General features: G+C 41.8%; 1 protein-coding gene across 1 annotated transcript in view; it reads right to left on the reverse strand.

Annotated features, from left to right (window-relative positions):
* Positions 1 to 588: 588 nt before the first annotated feature.
* Positions 589 to 18,490, reverse strand: part of LOC124775836 — a 46,751-nt gene continuing 28,849 nt past the window's right edge. The window contains exons 5-7 of the mRNA XM_047250671.1: positions 6,525 to 6,860; positions 2,979 to 3,278; positions 589 to 1,071 (exon numbers count right to left, since the gene is read on the reverse strand). Of these exons, the coding sequence (XP_047106627.1) occupies positions 766 to 1,071; positions 2,979 to 3,278; positions 6,525 to 6,860 (942 nt within the window). The 3' untranslated portion in view covers positions 589 to 765. The remainder of the gene's footprint in view (positions 1,072 to 2,978; positions 3,279 to 6,524; positions 6,861 to 18,490) is intronic.

The following is an 18,490-nucleotide window of genomic DNA, read 5'->3' on the forward strand; positions in this document are numbered from 1 at the left end:
CTCAGAAGTTAAGTAAGTCGAGTCCCATAGTTCTGAGAACCAACCAACCATCCTTTATACACTGGCTGCTTTTTCATACTTTTCTATCAATGAACCGAAGTTTTCAACGTGCTTTAGCTTCACCTGAGCGTATGTAGATGTTCCATGTCATATCCCTATGGACTTTTACACCGAGGAATTTTTATGAGTTGACCGATTAGAACTGTGACTCGTTGATACAGTAGTCATGAAATATTATGTTTTCTCGCTGCGCAATTTAGATTTTGAAAATTAAAAGCAAGTTGCCGATCTTTGCGTGAATTGGAAACCTTATCCATATCTGACTGAATATTTGAGCAGCTTTTCTCAGACAGCATCTCATCACAGGTACCTGAAGTACCTGCAAAAATTCTGAAATTACTCTTGGTATTAATGTTATAATTATTATTGTATGTAAGGTCACTAACATTCTTACATGAAGATATTAGTATTGGATGACTATTGTCTGAGTATACAATGGCTATTTGAAGTAGATTTCACGTCACAGGTGAAATTTATACGCCAAAGCCACGGAATTCTCACAGTTGGTTGTACAAAATAAGAGTAGAGGTAAGCGTAACTCATTTTATTACAAAAGGGCAACAAAAAGTACAAACATAACAAGGACTATAAAAAAACAACGAAGGATGATGGGACGCGAGGTCCGTTTGGAGGTGAGAGAGCGAGTGTAATGTACATATGACAGTCAGCGATTATGTGGGCGGCAGCGGCAGGCGGAGTCAGCGGTCAGTGCCATCCGTGGGCCTTGATCTGGTGGTACACGTGCTTGTAGACGGGCACGTGCACGGGGTACGGCTTGGGCACCGGCACGGCGATGGGCTTCTCCACGGTCACGTGGTACGGCTTCTCCACGGGGTAGGGAACCTTCTTCTCGACCGTCACGTGGTACGGCTTCTCGACGGGCACGTGGATGGTCTTGATGACCGGCACCTCGACGCGCTCAGCGTGCCGCGTGTACACGGGGTACGGGTGCGGCACGTGGACGGCCACGGGGTGTGGTACCGGCACCGGAATGTGGTGCGGCACCGGGATCTGCGGACAAATTGCAATTCCCATTAACATGGCGTACTACATCAACAGTCACACGCAAGGGGCGTTCGACAACAGGGTTGAACAAGTCTATCTCACAAGACAGATCGTAAACAACGCACTATACAGATATCATCAAACATTTGTTACTAGACCGTGTTTACTGAGAGGTTATTATATGTATATAAGTTAGTTCCGTTCATGGCAGGAAGAATGTCCACAGCAAGTAATCCTGACACATGGTGCTCAAGGTACTGGAACGCTATGCTATATTGCAACTGGTCGATACAGAGCATGCGAACCTGTAAAACCATAAAAGGTAATTGTTGAGTGAAAGACAAGGCTGCTCTCGCGAAAGAATCAGTTATTCTGCATCTGTCTTTTACCCTATGTAGCGGTGTCATCAGAATGACAAAATAAAAGGTATGGTGTTTAATGGATGCTCACAGTAATTAATCTCTTGATACGTACGCTAATGATGTTCGAAAGAGCATAACTAACACTTATATGAGGGATCCTACGTGCTCCAATTTACAGTGACATGCGGCGTATTCACGTAGATGTGCAAACTATTTAACGATAGGCAAAGAACCGCGCTGATAGCTTAATCTTTAACACTGGTGACCGTGCTGAGCTATCCTGTTACATCAGGTGGGTTGCTCGAAACTCTGCTCTACAAAAGGCATCTTTCTCTTCATCACGTTGTGGAAAGATTTCCTCTGATTTTCTCTTTATGATTGTTAGCCACTGACAAAGCCAGTCTCTCTTACGTTTCTTGCTTGCCAGTACTCGCGAGGGAAAGTTAGCAGAAAAGCCGTTTATGTTTTAGCGAAAACATTCGCACGGTACCTTTATGGCACCTCAAATGATGAATCACATTGATAACTCATTTGATGGGATTCTGATTGAAAATGCTGATGCCTAGATTTGGAGCAGTTGTAATGTTTCCTGAATGACAGTTGCAGAGAAAATTGTTCTACACACGTAGGCCTCATTCGGAGTTAGTTAGCAACGCTAGTTGGACGTTTGGTCGTCAACCACCGTCTCTAGTTTGGGGTAAAATTGTATGAAAGAACAGCTGTGAAACATTTCAGAGGGGAAGTACCAAAACTCTGGTTTTTCCTGCATCTTCTGCTGTTACACATATGCCAAGGAAAACGTATTCCGTGGAATCACTTCAAATAGGAAACACAGGGTGAACACTGCTATCGAATTTTTGTAATTAAACGGGAGTGGGGCGATCATCTGGACATTCTACCACTGCACATAGTCCTCTGATGAACAATAAGAATAAGAAAGTAACATCGCTGTCAGGGCCAGCGGGCACTCGACGCAACCAGCCACCACATGATTCTCTGTACAGTGGCATTTCTGTATAGGGTGGCATATCATCACATCGGCATTCCAGTTGTCATATTTCTGAACCCTGCTCCTTAGAAGAATAAATCTGGGGTCAACCCACAAGCAGGATCTGAGGCTTTTTCGCTCACGGGCCGAGGCCCAGAAAGTTATACAGAGGAACTTCGGAGGATTTTTCAAAGCGGAACTGACATACGTACAAAGCTTTGGATCTGTTAATGAGGGGCTCTCGTATATGCGAGCTAGTAAGAGCATGTTACTGTCAGAACACTGTTCCACTTTTAACGTGACGGGAAATTTCGTTATGGCGTTCACACCATTTGAATGTGAACTATTAAGTCTGAGATTCCAACTGTTAATGTGTTAGTTAAAGTAATTCGTAGATGAGACCTACGAGTGTTTCTTGAAATAGGAAATCACTCTAACTAGCAATTTTGATTTAGTCTTGTCACACATATATCGGATGCATCATCTGTTTGTGTCGAAAAGCTGGTGATCTTACGTTAAGCGCACTAGTGATGGAGGGCGAGGTATTAATGATGATTACTCACCTTGAGCACCTTGACCTTGGGTGGCTCGATGCTCTTGTGGAAGACGTTCACGTGCTCATGAATTGGCTCGTAGCTGCCGGCGTCGTGTCCGCCGTCGCCGCCGCCGCCGTAGCCGCCCCCATAGCCTCCATCGTAGCCGCCTCCGACGCCGCCGCCATAGCCGCCGCCTCCGTAGCCACCTCCTTGGCCTTCAAGGCCGCCGCCCCCGACGCCGCCGTCGACGCCCCGCTTCTCCACCTTGCGCTCATTGGGCGCTGCCGGGTAGCAGTGCGTGCTCGCCACCAGTAACGCCAAGCAAATCTGTCCGAACGCAGTGTAAATACAAATGTTACTCCGGCTCAGCACTGGGTACGTTAAAGATTAGATTACTTCTTGCAAAGAATTGAAGATGCATTTGCCTCGGGCACTTCTCGTGGTGGAGTTCAGAGTTAGACAGCCTAAGAACAGGGGGACCTTGGCGAAGGATGAACATATGAAACTGAAAATGGAATGGTAGGCAGAACCTTATGTTTCAAGGAATTTGTTCCACTAAAAGTAGTAATCATACCTTACGGAAATGAAAGGTAAGGAGAAGGGGTAAAAATGTACCAGAAAAGATCCTTCTACTCTCGAATATGTCGAAGATTGATAACACGTTGTTTATACTAATCTAAGGACTGAATCACTATTTCCAGTGACACATACCGTCACTGGATCGTATTGTAAGGGAAGTTCGGGGTCTAACCTATGTCTGTGGTGTATGAACTTAAACCTATGTCACCCAGAAGGGGACACAGTTCTCCAACCATCATTCGAGATCGTGTGCTTCTGCAGTAGCATACTTCAACAATACTGGCTGCGGAATTTTGAAAATCGGGCTGCTCTTTTATTCGCGATTTGTGGATGAAAAATGGCAAACTATAAATCACCGCTTCTTCTCTCATTGTTGACTGTGATAATTAAACTAGTGCATCTATTTTCCCATTACTTTTCCAATTTCAAGCTCTAGCGATTCTGCATATGCATGGCCCGTGTCATTGTGATTGCTCCTACAAAACGAGAATACGGGGAAAGAACGACAAATCGTTTTGCCGCACATAGGTCCATATTATATCAAACTCAAACATTACAAACCAGAATTACCGCATGTTTCTGAAATGATGTTATGGCACAGGTGCAACGATTAGAGAAACTCCAGTGAATAATAGTCATAACGAAAAAGATATTTTCACTGTAGCTGGATTATTGGGCAAAAATTAATGTGACTCATTTTATACACACGTTAATTCCTTAGACTATCGGCAATCGATCACTGTTCTCTTATTTAACGTTTCGCCTCCGACGAGTGAGTTACCACAGATTTATTCTGATATTCATTGGAAATGTTTTCAGGATTCATTAGAGAATCTATTCCTACCGGTAAATATTTTTTCCCAGGAGAAAGTCTAAGATACTGAAAGGTATCTACTCCATCCAGTCTCGAGATGAATCACTCGAAAGTTCGTCAATACTGACACGTGTTTTCACAAAGTCTTTCACCACTGTCGTCGAGCATGGAAAACACAAAAGAAGTGATGTGGATTGAGAGATCTATTTTGCTATATACAGATGGTTCAAATGGCTCTGAGCACTATGGGACTTAACATCTGAGGTCATCAGTCCCCTAGAACTTAGAACTACTTAAACCTAACTAACCTAAGGACATCACATACATTCATGCCCGAGGCAGGATTCGAACCTGCGACCGTAGCGGTCGCGTGGTACCAGACTGAAGCGCCTAGAACTGCTCGGCCACAGCGGCCGGCTTGCTATATACATCTACGAGTACATCTGCCTTCTTCACCCCACCTTGTGGTAGTGTTGTATTACGGCTCCACTTTGCTAAACATCGGATGATGCAGTGATGATGATGATGATGAGCGTTTGGCGTCATTGGCCGGGAGGGCCCTCGCGGGGCAGGTCCGGCCGCCATATCGCAGGTCTTATTACATTCGGCGCCACATTGGGCGACCTGCACGCCGGATGGGGATGAAATGCTGATGAACACAACACAACACCCAGTCCCTGAGCGGAGAAAATCTCCGACCCAGCCGGGAATCGAACCCGGGCCCAGAGGACGGCAATCCGTCACGCTGACCACTCAGCGACTGGGGCGGACAGGATGATTCAGTGAAATGACAACTTCCGTTGGCAAACCGAATAAATACAAATCTCTCAGAATTTTCGCTAGAAAGCACATGTATCACGATTCGTCTGCGAATGCCGAAGAGTGCTAATAACCTAGCTGTTGGGCTACCTAAACCAATAAACACTAAACCCCCCTCCGCCCCCCCCCCCCCAATACACACACACTTACTCTAAACTGACAGCACAATAAATTTTAAAAATAAGTATTTTCGATAAACCTTCATCTTGCCTTTAGCGACTTTGGTGGACTTTATTCAACACTTCTATGACACTCTCGCGCTGAACAGGCCCCCAATCGTTCTTTCGATCTTCCGTGACTTTGTACAGCTCGGTAGCAGCCTCGGATTAAAGATTTAGTCATAAACCGATTCCTTCGTGGGTGAATTACATTTCATTGGCTTTCTTCACGCCCTTAGAAATATATTTATATGATGTAATTTCAGTGCCAGTTTCATTAAATGTCCACCCCTGGTAGCTGAGTGGTCATCGCGACGGGATGTCATACCTAACGGGTCGGATTCGATTCCTGGCTGGGTCGGAGATTTTTTCCGCTCGGGGACTGCGTGTTGTGTTGTCCTTATCATCGTCATTTCATCCCCAACGACACGCAAGACACTGAAGTGGCGTCGGTTCAAAAGACTGGCACCATGCGAACGGTCTACCCGACGGGAGGCCCTTGCCACACGGCATTTCCATTTCAGTTTCAGTAAATCGTTTTCAGGATCAGGATGTGCCATTTTCAAACAAAATTCCAAAAAAAATCGACGTTTCGACCTTTTCAGCAGTGGTTATTTTTAGAGCTACCAAACTCTGAAAAGACGATGGAAGTGTCTCTTTTTATAGCTGGTTTAGTTTCATTATTACGTGTCCTGACATTGAAGGAATTTTATTCACATATTTGTATGCTACTAGTACCAGACAAGTCTGCCATCGCAGATTTCGACGTTCCGATCTTCTTACTGGCTTTTATCTTCGGGACTAATGAATTCACTCAGTCTTACTGACTAGGACCGCTTAAAAGACAATGGAAAAGTCTGTTGTTTTTATAGCTGTTTGTTTTAACATAATGCGCTCTAGCACCCAACCTGATTTTATTAAAATATTTATCCATCCTCCTGCCAAACATGGCTGCCTAAGGATATCTGATTATTGCAACTGACCCTAGGAAGTAATCGACGATGGGACAGTAATAAAACAAGTCGTGAGCACTAACCCTATGGGAGCTACAAAAATTCCCGGTAAGAACAACACATATGATTCAAAAGTTTGTTTCACGATGAAGAGAAATGTTGATGAAAAAAATTTGCACCGCTAGTCACGTTGCACAAGATCTCGATCTCCGTTGTAGGGCGAGCACACGTGAGATGTGGAGCGACTCACCATGTGGAGGGCCATCGTGGCGCTGGAACGATGCTGTGGGCTGCAGAGGAGAGCTACAGTGGGCGACTGATGGCCCGATGGCCGGCGCTGGCCTATTATAGGCGGCCCGGCGGCTCCTTTCACCGGGCGAGCAGGCAGAGGCGGCATGCGGCAAGTAGCGCCCCCACCCTGCGTCCGGCAGGTGGGGACCGGGCGCGGCGACAGGACAGCCGGCGAGAGCACGGGGCAGCCGCGGCCGACTTTCCGCGGGCACCCCGCCACCGGATACTCGCCGGCTCCGGCTATCTGCACATTCCTGCCCGCTTCTTTCTCAAACTTGCACCTCCTCAGGGTCGGCTGCGTGCGAATTCCAGAGGAACCATTACCCACGATATTGCAGTGCCTTTGTTTTATTTAGAAAGTACGATTCAGTGTTCCTTCGGACATGCATGCATGTCTGAATGCATATTGCATCATATACGAACTCGTGGTGTCTGTTCTTTCGAATATGTCCGAGAGAACAGACACTTGCATTCAATAATTGGGCCGTCAATCGATCATCTTCAGTGCGGTCCCCTGTAGAAACCTCACAATAGCGAGCTTGGGGAACATGGACGGGCATTGCTCGGTAGGAGTGTGCGTCGGCCGGAATGCGTGCCCAGATATTCCGCACAGTTTCGAAAAATGCTGTGTCCGGATGGCACACTGGTTAACGCAGCTGACTAGGAAGCATCAGATCTCGATTGCGAGTCCGGGCCCTGTACAAATTTTTACTCCTCGCCGCTGATTTTGCATGGAGTCCCGATGGAGCTGGCATCAGTGAATCCTTCCTTTTCCATTCCTTTCTTCCTGCTGCAATTTCAATTTACGAGGCGTTCGGCGTTCTGCGCAAGAGCACTGGGTCTACGCACTGACGCCATTATAGTTGGTTCTTACTTGTTTACGTTGTGTACTGTGTGTTTAAGATGCCTCCGACAATCATGAAAATGGCTCTGAGCACTATGGGAGTTAACTGCTGAGGTCATCAGTCCCCTAGAACTTAGAACTACTTAAACCTAACTAACCTAAGGACATCACACACATCCATGCCCGAGGCAGGATTCGAACCTGCGACCGTAGCGGATAATCGTGAGTCCCGGCGACTGTGAAGTACGGGCTGTTATAAGACTTATGAAACGTCCCCTTTGAACAATTTATACAACACTGTGCTTAACCTGACACACAATACTTTGTTAGCGCAACGCAATCTGACTTTCAAAATTCCCTACAAAAGAATGGCCCTGACTAACATTAAACTATACCTTTCACAAATCACTTACCTCACAAAAATCTTCGCTGCTCAAGCTACTGCAATACAGCAAGCGCCACTACTGCCAGCTAAATAAAAGATTCAAACTATGGAAGGCACTAACTACTGATAGGGGTAGTTAGCAAATGAAAGATATTAATAGAGAACAAACTATGTATTTACCTTAATATCATCACAAGTCATAATATATATATCAGTTCATGACAAATTGCAAACCTCCGCCATCTCTCTCCCCACATCCACCGCTGCTGGCGGCTCACCTCCAACTGCGCAACGCTACGCGCTGTTCACAGCCAGCTGCCTAACACTACAATGGCGAGTATTACAACAATGCAAAGCAGCCACAGACTGCACACAGCACAGCCAGTGATTTTCATATTGAGGTGGCGTTACCAATAAAAAAACCTAAACAGCCTACTTAACGTTGCCAACAAGAAAATATAAACAGCCTACTTACATAGAGAAAACATAAACAGCCTACTTACATAGAGAAAACATAAACAGCCTACTTACATAGCCCCCATGCTCCCCACAAAAATTTTTACAAATAGGATTGGGCAGTGGCCAATACAGAATGGAAAAAAATTTTTCGTAATTACAATAACAAAGAAATCAAATGCACACACTTATTGATACAATGTTGGTCAAAAGCTAAAATTTTCTCACAGTCCATAAAGATAGTCCTGATCATTCATCATAACAGTAATTACAGGTTTTTTTCACAAAGTCTCATTAGTAAAAGAAATTGCACACAGAAGTAGTGGATTTCCATGCAGTCTTGAAGAAGTAGTGTTGTCCTTCCAACGGAAAGACAGTGCTGACTCTTGACATGCATACAGGTAATGGGCCACAACAGAGCAAACCCACAGCGGAGTCATTTGAAGTTTGGAAGAATATTGGTAGGTAGGTCATCACAGAGCAGACCCACTGTAGTCCTGGTAGAGATTACGGTATTGGTGGGCCACCAGAGGTGCAGACCCACTGTAGTCCTGGTAGAGATTGTGGTAATGGTGGGCGATCAAAGATGCAGACCCACTGTAGTCCTTGTAGAGATAATGGTAATGGTGGGCCATCAAAGATGCAGACCCACTGTAGTCCTTGTAGAGATGGCCAGCAGCCATCTGTTGCGATTGTGCAGGTGCACACTCACCATCAAAGAGTCTTGCGGAGAATATAGCAAGTCCATAAACCACCACTTGTGCACTCACAAAGTTTTTGGAATTGTCCTTAGAACCAGCAATGCTGTTATCCAGTCCCTTGCTGAATTATTAACACACGTGCAAACACTAACAGTCCCTACTTCTCACATATTGTCCATATACTATGACCAACAGAAACGTGTGCAGTGAAATGTAACTTAATTGGAAGAACTGGTGTCTGTACAATTATAAATTTACAACATGAAAATACAATTACAAAGGTACAAAATACATCATTAAAAACATAACAATATAGATAACATTTGTAGTAATAGGGGCTTTACAAAAGAATAGAAATAGACATATACGTCAGTGTTACAGGAATTATGACATGAGTACATACATAGAAGATCAGAATAATTATTGAAACATCAACTTCACACATGAGCATTTAAACAGAATGAATAATGTCTAACATCTTTACAAAGTAAATAACATATTATTAATGCCAATTATATTTGAGGATAACAGTATTCCTCATCATAGTGAATGTAGCTTAATATTAAAAGAGAAAAAAATTCTATGAAACTACACAGAGACAGGAAGAAAACAAATACACAAGGGTACACAAACACATACTGGGATAACACAAAAGGAAAGGACAGGGTTCGTTTTCAGTGTAACATTTGGTACTGCAGTCCATCCCAAAACTTCATTCCATAGATCTTTCGTCTTATTTCAACCTTTGCTTCCACCAAAAAAATCTTATCCAAGCAGGCTTTCTGTATTCTGTTCATATTTCTTTCAAAATAATTATTTCTGACTGTACAATACTCATTTGGGCCCAAATCCTTTTTATATAACTTCGCAATGCATTCTTTACCTATTCTCCATAGTCAGTTTCTCATATAGTCTACCCCCTCTTAAGCTAACTTAAATCTACTGAGCTCAGATGCTAAACTAAGGGACGAGGCAATGCAGCAGCATGTAAAACAATTATTATAAACAGCAATGAAAAAAATGGAAAATTGCAAAGCAAGCTACAGTATAAATTAGCAAAAGTCAAATTCAGTAACACTATGCCTGGCAAACAGCAGCAACTTATACCTAAACATGACATAGCGCAAGCAGAAAAAATATTACACTAAAATGGCCATGTCTAATACCTATGTCACATCTTAACATTAGAGTGATGCATCACAATTTATTCTACAAAAGAAATTACCAAGTACTTGAAAAGAAAATTATGAATGCAGTTACTGGTATTAGTCCCTTCTTATTGTTCTCTCCATTCCAAGAGCTCCTTTTTCGAAGAATGTGGATCAGAAAATAATTATTTAATAAATCTGTTGACAGAAAGTGTTCACATTAGCAAATGCATTTAATTTTATTTTATGAAACCAATGCTGCAACACAGCTGGAAAACAGATGTCAAATGAAATAAGCAATTACGCAAACCAAAGCATAAAAACATCATTCAATAGTCATGTGGCATTTCGTAAGTCAGTAGCTCTCAACTCTCATAGAAAGACACTTGTCATTATCAGGTTTGCAGATGTACGAATATTTCCCATCAATTCATAAGCATTTCAGCAATTAGCACAAAGTGCGAGTAATCATATGTTTTCAAGTAACGAGGGTGTCGCATTAGCGATGAAAGGCACACCCTAATGGCTTGTTCTCCAGGTGTTTTCCTGTGCTCTGAAAGGCACGCGCTAATGGCTTTTTCTCCAGGCGTCTGACACAGCTGGGTGCCCACGACGCATTATGTGTAGGTGGTCCGTTAACTTTCTTACGGAAATATTTACGACAGCCGTTTCCGCTACAGAGACAGTCGCATATAAAAATATTTCACAGGTCAAGAATTTGCGTTACAAATCTGTAGAAACAAAATGCTATTGATATAACAGTGTCCAAAAAAAAATTTTCGTCTGCATTGTAATACATTCACGCATTTACGCACATTTCATAACTCTTAAAGTACGATTCTTGGTTTCCAACAACCTTTTCCACAAATCAGAGTCCCTAAACACTACTCATTATTCCTTACCTCATTATACATAAACATATTCGTCGACACTTCTTCAATATTTCATCATGAGAAATACGTAGCATAATAAACATTCCTCAACAACATAATACACATCGTCGTCGTAATAATAACATCATAACACCTCAGTCAAATCTCAAAATCGTCGTAACTTCCTCCAATAATTTCCAAGCCTAAAAAAATTCTCTGCTCATGTCAAAAGTGTCAGCTGCCTCAAACGTACTTTAAAAATCATGAATCCATACCAAATACATCATTCAAAGCTCTCATAGTATCACAATGGTTCCAAAAAAAAATATGAACAGTTTACAAAGTACAGACAAAATACAGTTTCATAAGTGTGAAGTTATCCAACTGTGTAATTACGTAAACATCTGTCACTGATATAGTAAAATAAATGTTTGTCTCTCTCAGTTAAATGATCAGATAGCTGTGTAATTTGTGTGTTAGAGAAATATGGTACCGATGTGTAAAGTTGTATAAGCAAATACCATATTAGCTAGGGTTCCTTGTGGTTGCCACACACATGGTACACAAAGTAGGCATGTACCCCCCTGAGGATAAATGTAATTATACCCTCAGGTGTTACAAATTACAGCAATGGAATGAAATGTATCACGGAAAACTTTCTTTGTAATTAAAAAATCTTTGAAAATAGGTGTTTTAAGTATAAGATTAATCACTCAAATGCGTGTCCTGTAGCGCTAAATGCGCGTCTTGCTGTAAGATAATTCTGTGGAACTGTCGTAGTTATCGTCCTCTGTAAGCAAAGTTCTGCTAAAGTCAATGTACTTACCTCATGATACACAAAAGTGAAATGCTTTACGTATAGATATCTTAGTTATTACGCTTATTGCCGTGATGAGGAAAGTACTGTACAGTAACGTATTGTTATGCCACGAAAAAGGCTGTCTCATTGTTGCTATACCACAAAAGTTACTACTAAAACATGTTTTTCTTCCTAGAAGAATTCAGAAAACTGTGCAGATATAAAACAGATACACTGCAAAAGCAACATTGTAAATTGTCACTCATTAGTAGCGTCGTGATAAAAATCGTGTAGCTGTCACATAAACTAACCTCTGTGTCATCTGGTATCTCTCAGAAAGTACTTTAAATCCGGAATGTATTTTCAAGTAAACCAAAATGTTGCATTAAAATCTCATTAGCAGTACTGGTAAATGTTCTAATCGTACAACTAACAAGCAAGAATGTACACACACAATTACACTGTGACGTCTGTTTACTATAACAATGCATTCGTCATTTCTGTTTGAATAAGTTCTCTTGGTTCTTGATTGGATATTTAACTTCAAACATTGTTGCATGGTAACAGTTTCTAAAGCATACTAGTAACGTGAAGTGAAACGTTTTATGGCAAAGACAAAGTTAAAAAGCAGATTATCTCTCAATAAATGGTTTTACATGTGAAACCTGGTGTAAACCTTTACTCTTCATAGTACTCAGAGTTTGAACTTGAATGCAATTATCATGCGGTATTCGCCCGTAAAGAATACTGGAATCTTGCTCAAGGTTAGCGTCAATGTTATTTTTCTCTGAGCCAGCCGGCGCACGCGGCTGCCTGCGGTGTGAGTCATTGTCTGTTTCTTTGTTGGCGCGCGTCGTTATTGGGATTAAGAGACCTAACTTCTACAAATTCGCCTTGCCGAGAGGGCCCTGCTCTGTTTGAATCCCGCCAGTTCTGATGCAATTGACGTCTGTCGTTATGATCATATCGTCTGTCGTCATTTCGGTAGAATCCGTAGTTTCTTCCTTGTCGGTCACGTGGTGGAGAATTTCTCCCTGAATCGTAACTCCGCGCTGAACTGTTGCGTCTGAAGTTATTCTGTCTCCCCTGGTAATAATTGTTTTGGTTCCCATATTGTCTGTTTCTCTGATTGTCTCTGTGATAGTCATTACTACGGAAATGCGATCTTTCTCTGTAACTATTATTACTCTGCCAACGGTTGTCGTACGGGTGGTGTCTATTTTGGTCACGATTTGCGTTGTAAGAATAGCCTTGTCGTGTAAAGTTATTACTTCTTTCATCGCGGAATTGCGACGGATGTGACCTGTAATTGCTGTGTTCCTGGTTTCGCGTTCCGCGATTGTCAGTGTCAATTTCTAATTCTTGTAAGAGTCCCTGAAATGCTTCATTGTCGTCTTTGCAACGTCCTGCCAAAATAATATGTCGTAAATGTTCAGGCAGTTTGATTAAGCAAATGCGTTTCAGACTTTTTAGTGCTAAAGGCGTGAAAGCGATCGATATTCATGGTGAGATCTGTGCAGTTTACTGAAAAAACATTATGAGTGATGGAATGGTAAGAAAGTGGGTGAGAGCATTTAAAGATGGCCGCACAAATGTGCATGACGAACAATGGATTGGGCGCCTTTCGGTCGTTAATGAATGTTAGGTGCAGTAAGTGGACAATAAGTTGAGAGAAAACAGACGCTTTACGATTTCCTCCTTGCAGGATGACCTTCCTAATGTTTCCCGTAGTGTTTTATATGGCGTCGTGACCGAGCACTTGAATTACCGAAAATTGTGCGCACATTGGGTGCCGAAAATGTTGACAGTAGTGCACAAAACCAAACGTTTAGGCAGTGCATTGACTTTTGACTTTCCTTGAGCGGTACCACAACGACGGTGATGCTTTCTTAAGCCAAATTGTTACGGGCGATGAAACATGGGTGCCCTACGTCACACCACAATCAAAGCAACAGTCCATGGAATGACAGCATTCAGATTCACCCAGAAAAGTGAAGTTTAAGCAAACAATTTCCGCCCAGAAAATCATGTGCACACTTTTATGGGACAGAAAAAAGACAAGCGGGAACTCCGGGTTGGAATCGCAGACCGACACAAATTTTTAATGTCGTCATTCCATTCTGCAGTTTGAGATTCCCTGTATTCGCAACTGAAAATATATTTCATGCACATAAAAAAATAGTTCTCTGTGCGAAGTTTGTGTCTCCGTTTCGATTTTTAGTGAAAACGTCACTATAAAATAATAAGTATTTCGTATTAATATGTAATTAAATTATCAAATTTAAGTACAATGGTTAAATAGAGCAGTACAATTGTTACAGAACAGACATATCACTTTTTTTTCTTTTTTGCATGAAGCAGGGATCTGTAGATTCGTGAAGGCAAAAGCGTATCGAGGAATGTCATCGTCAACGATGAGATCAGCATGATCAGCGGTGGCATCTTTCATAAAACACACAACCACCTGAAGCATATCACAAGCGTACATGACATGCGCTTAGATGGGCTCAATTTAATACTACGCGGTGATGTGTCTCATGGGTCAGCTACGTAACCGCTTTACGGCGTTTTTTATCTCCTTTTTGAGGCTGCCGTAACTATCAAATTTGCTTGGCACTGGACTTATTAGGCTTTTTGGATCCCTTTCGACGCGAGCTTATCTGTAACTTGCATTTTCTGTAATGCCGAGAATATCTTATGTGTCGTATGAGACGATATATTTCATGACTTTAAAATTTTCTATTTACGAGGGCGTACCGGAAAATATTGCCACCGAATTTTTTATGTGAAATCTCTTAAAGCTTTTTAAATAAAAAGTATTCTGCATCTTTATTCTTCGTGGTTTCACATATGCAACCCTCTGCTGCACATGGTGATGTGTAACGTAACAATGTCGGTGCTTGAGGAACAGTGTGCTGCAATTGAGTTTCGAATTCCAAGAGTTCGTCCACACCTCCGTCGGCATCACAGTGCCAGGACCCACGACCAATGTGACATCTGCAATAATCCGATGCCTTGGGTTCACCGCCATCGATCATCTTCCATACAGTCCTGATTTCGCGCCATCCGCTTTTCATATGTTTCCACAACTTAAAGAACACCATCAACGACTTTGATAGTGATGAAGCGGTGTAAACAGAGACGAGATGATGACGCCGTCAACAAAGCTAAACTTTACACAATGGCGGTGTCAAGAAACTGGTCCTTTTTGGGAGAAACTTATTCGTCACCAGGGTGATTATGTTAAATAAATATGCAGATGTGAAGAATTAAGATGTAGGGCGTTAATAACGTTTGTTTTATTTAAAAAGCTTAAGAGTTAGGACATAGAAAAATTGGAGGCATTACTTTTCAGCACCCCCACGTAATAACTATTTTCATTTATATTTTTGTGTTTTCACTTTGGGTCCTACTATTGCTCCGCGAGCTGTTCACAATGACACCCATCTCAGTATACTAGCAAAACGCGTTTTCTAGCTACATCTACTTACATCTTTACACGAAGCTAATTCCTAATAATCACACACCTGCGCCTAACTGGTACGATGACGCCACAGATCTGATCTATACGTTGTGCCCTCAAACATTGTTTAGGCGTTATTAGGCTCGCAGTTATTAACGATTCAAGTCTGACGATACTTTGTCACACAGGACAGTCCTGCAGACGAGTGAGTAGTTTTCACTTCAAAACTACTAAGCAACTCTGAATAAATTGTGTTGTCCTCCAGTCGGAAGACTTGGTCGATGTAGTTATCCTCCCTTGTCTGTCAAGTGCAAACTTTTTTACCTCTGTGTAACTACTGTAACCTACATAAATTATGACCTGCTTACAGTGTTAATGTCTTGGTCACTCTTTACAGTTTTTACTTACAGTTTCCTCCATTGCCAAAATCACTATCCTTGATGCCTCAGGATGTGTCCTCTTAGCCGATAATTTCTTTTCCCATTTATAATTCTTACATTCTTGTAAGGTATTCACCCATTCATGCAATTTCCAGCATTCTTCTATACCACCACATCTCCTTGTCTTAACTGTTTATCGTCCAAGACTACCCTGTAGACAAATATCTAAAGAATAGACATACCAACATTGGAATTTGCAGTCGAGTTTAACAAATTCCTCTTTATTAACTGCTACCGAAGTGGCTAAGTGTACAGACTGTGACTATATGAAATTTTTCTTTGTTTTAAACTTTTACCGACGGCGATATTTATTTTATTTTCAATTTAACATAACACGCATATTCTGCTCATCTTCAGCCACGTGTAAATACAGATACATGCTATTAAACTATAAAATCTATGAAATGATCTAAATTACGCCTAGGTAAGATTGCCCGATAGCTACTACTTCATCAGCAGAACATTGCACCAAACTGGAGCTCCAGAATTTCTGTATTAATTTAGATTATCATGCGTCTATATGTATACAAGCCCGGCGATGAACAGAACACGCTTCAAAGGTGTAGCATTACCTCAGAAATAAAATAAATATAAAAGTGACTGACAGCGTTGTAACACAACTATAAATTTTTCTTTTCAGGAATATTTTTCTGCCTATAGCCGATTTGCATTTTACATCCTCTCTACTTCGGCTAAAGTTATTTTGCTGCCCAAATAACAAAACTCATCATCCACTTTTATTGACTCGTTTTATGTTCTAATGCACTCAACACTGCATCATTTAATTCTAATAATTTCTTCTTTTACTTAAAAAAAATACTGATCTTATAATTTTTTCAAGATATTATCTACTCCTTTCAACTGGTCTTGCCGCACGGGGTAGCCGTGCGGTGTAAGGCGCCTTGCACGGTTCATGCGTCTCCCCCCGTCAGAGGCTCGAGTCCTCCCTCGGGCATAGGTGTGTGTATGTGTGTTGTTAGTTAGATTAAGGAGTGTGTAAGCCTAGGGACCGATGACTTCAATAGTTTTGTCCCATGGTCCTTACCACAAATATCCAGTTTCAATTGATCCTCTAAGTCATTTGCCTTCTACGACAGAATTACGACTTCATTGGTAAAACCTCAAATTTTATTTTTCTTCTTACTGAACTGTCAGTGCCATTCGAAATTTTCCCTTGCTTACCTTTACTGCCTCCTCAGTGTGCCGATTGAAGAACGTGGGAGGTAGGCTACAACACTGACTCAATCTCTTTACATTTTTTGTTTCCCTTACGTGTTTCGACAGAGTCTGCTTTCTGTATAAGTTGTGGGTAAGCCTTCGTTCCCTGTATTTTATCCCAGAAACTTTCAAGTTTCAAAGTTATATTCTAGTCAACACAGTCAAAAGTTTTTCTAGAACAACAAACATTATGAACCTTGGTTTTCCTTTCACCAATATTTTAAGATATCTCGTACTGTTTACAGCTGAGGTCTTCAATTGAGTTTTCCTATTTTCTAACGTGGTGGACTTCTCAGTTCTGTTGCTCATTAATTTCTGTCGGTGAATACAAACGGTTGAAAGTGACAAAACAGAAGGTGTAATCGTAGTGTTCTGGAACTTGGAGGTTTCAGACTCTATATTGATCCGTTTTATATTTGCGATTGATCTCTCACTACTTTTCGAAATACATTTTCCATAAGGCCTCGATACTGAAGATCATTGACTCGTAGGCATGTTCGGAATAAGTAGATAGGGAAGGAAGGGATTTGTGTTTATGAGTCATAGTACTTTTTTCTTTTAATGCATCACCGGCACTCTGTTTTGTAACAAATAAAGATGTAGATGTAATGTTAAAGTAAGACAATGTTCAACTATTTTACTCAATGAGAATTTATTTAGAAAATGGACAAGATACAGAGATTCGGTATCAAATGTTTTATGTGGCGAACGAAAGCAGTCTACTCTTGGTTTATTTGTGGTGCATACATTTCTTCCTGTAAATGACAACGTCTGATGGTACCGTTCCGATGTCTGTGGAGACCATGCAGTATCACTGGATGAAGGCGATTAGAACCCAGTGCAAACTTCAGGGTAAATATCAAGCTGCCGGAACAACAGTCATTAATCCAGCAAGGTTCCACGTTGTCTAATTTCCCTGCAGACGTTATTCTGTAGTAGGGGTTCATTCAGTAACAATATTAATGACGGTTTCGTTTCCTAGTATATGACAGATAGTCAGCGTCGATTCGCACAGACAGATGATAGACAATCTCACAAAACTGTAAAAGTATCTTTATATGAATTTGATCATTAAGGAATTATTTTTGCACCGTAGTAATCTTATCCCGGAACAGAAAATACGTGTTATAACTCATAATGTTTCATTTCTGTGCAGGAAGAAGTATCGGGGCACCCGTTTGTACAGCGGAATTGACCGCTAGATGTCAGGAGAAGTCAACCCACCAGTATAAAAGGAGGAGGGGAGGAGTATCGTGTCAGTAAAGTGGCAGTAACATCAGAACGGGGGGTTGGGGGAGGAGAGCTCAGTGACTCTAACCGTGAACTAGTCATTAGATGTCATCTGAGTAACAGATCCAGCAGAGACAATTCAACCCTTCTAAAGCTGCCCGGGTCGCCAGTGATGTGACTGTGAAGTGTAAATGCGAAGGAACGACCACAGATAAACCGAGACCGGATAGACGTCAGGTACGGACGGACAGGGTCCGTGGAACAGTGATGTTTTGGTTGTAAAAAAATCGCATGAAATAACCGGAAGGGGTCGCTTGTGAGTTTCAAAGTACAACCATGAGTTCAGCTATCACAAAGACTGCGCGTATG

Source organism: Schistocerca piceifrons, chromosome 2 (assembly GCF_021461385.2).
Source record: "Schistocerca piceifrons isolate TAMUIC-IGC-003096 chromosome 2, iqSchPice1.1, whole genome shotgun sequence".
Lineage (NCBI taxonomy): Eukaryota > Metazoa > Arthropoda > Insecta > Orthoptera > Acrididae > Schistocerca > Schistocerca piceifrons.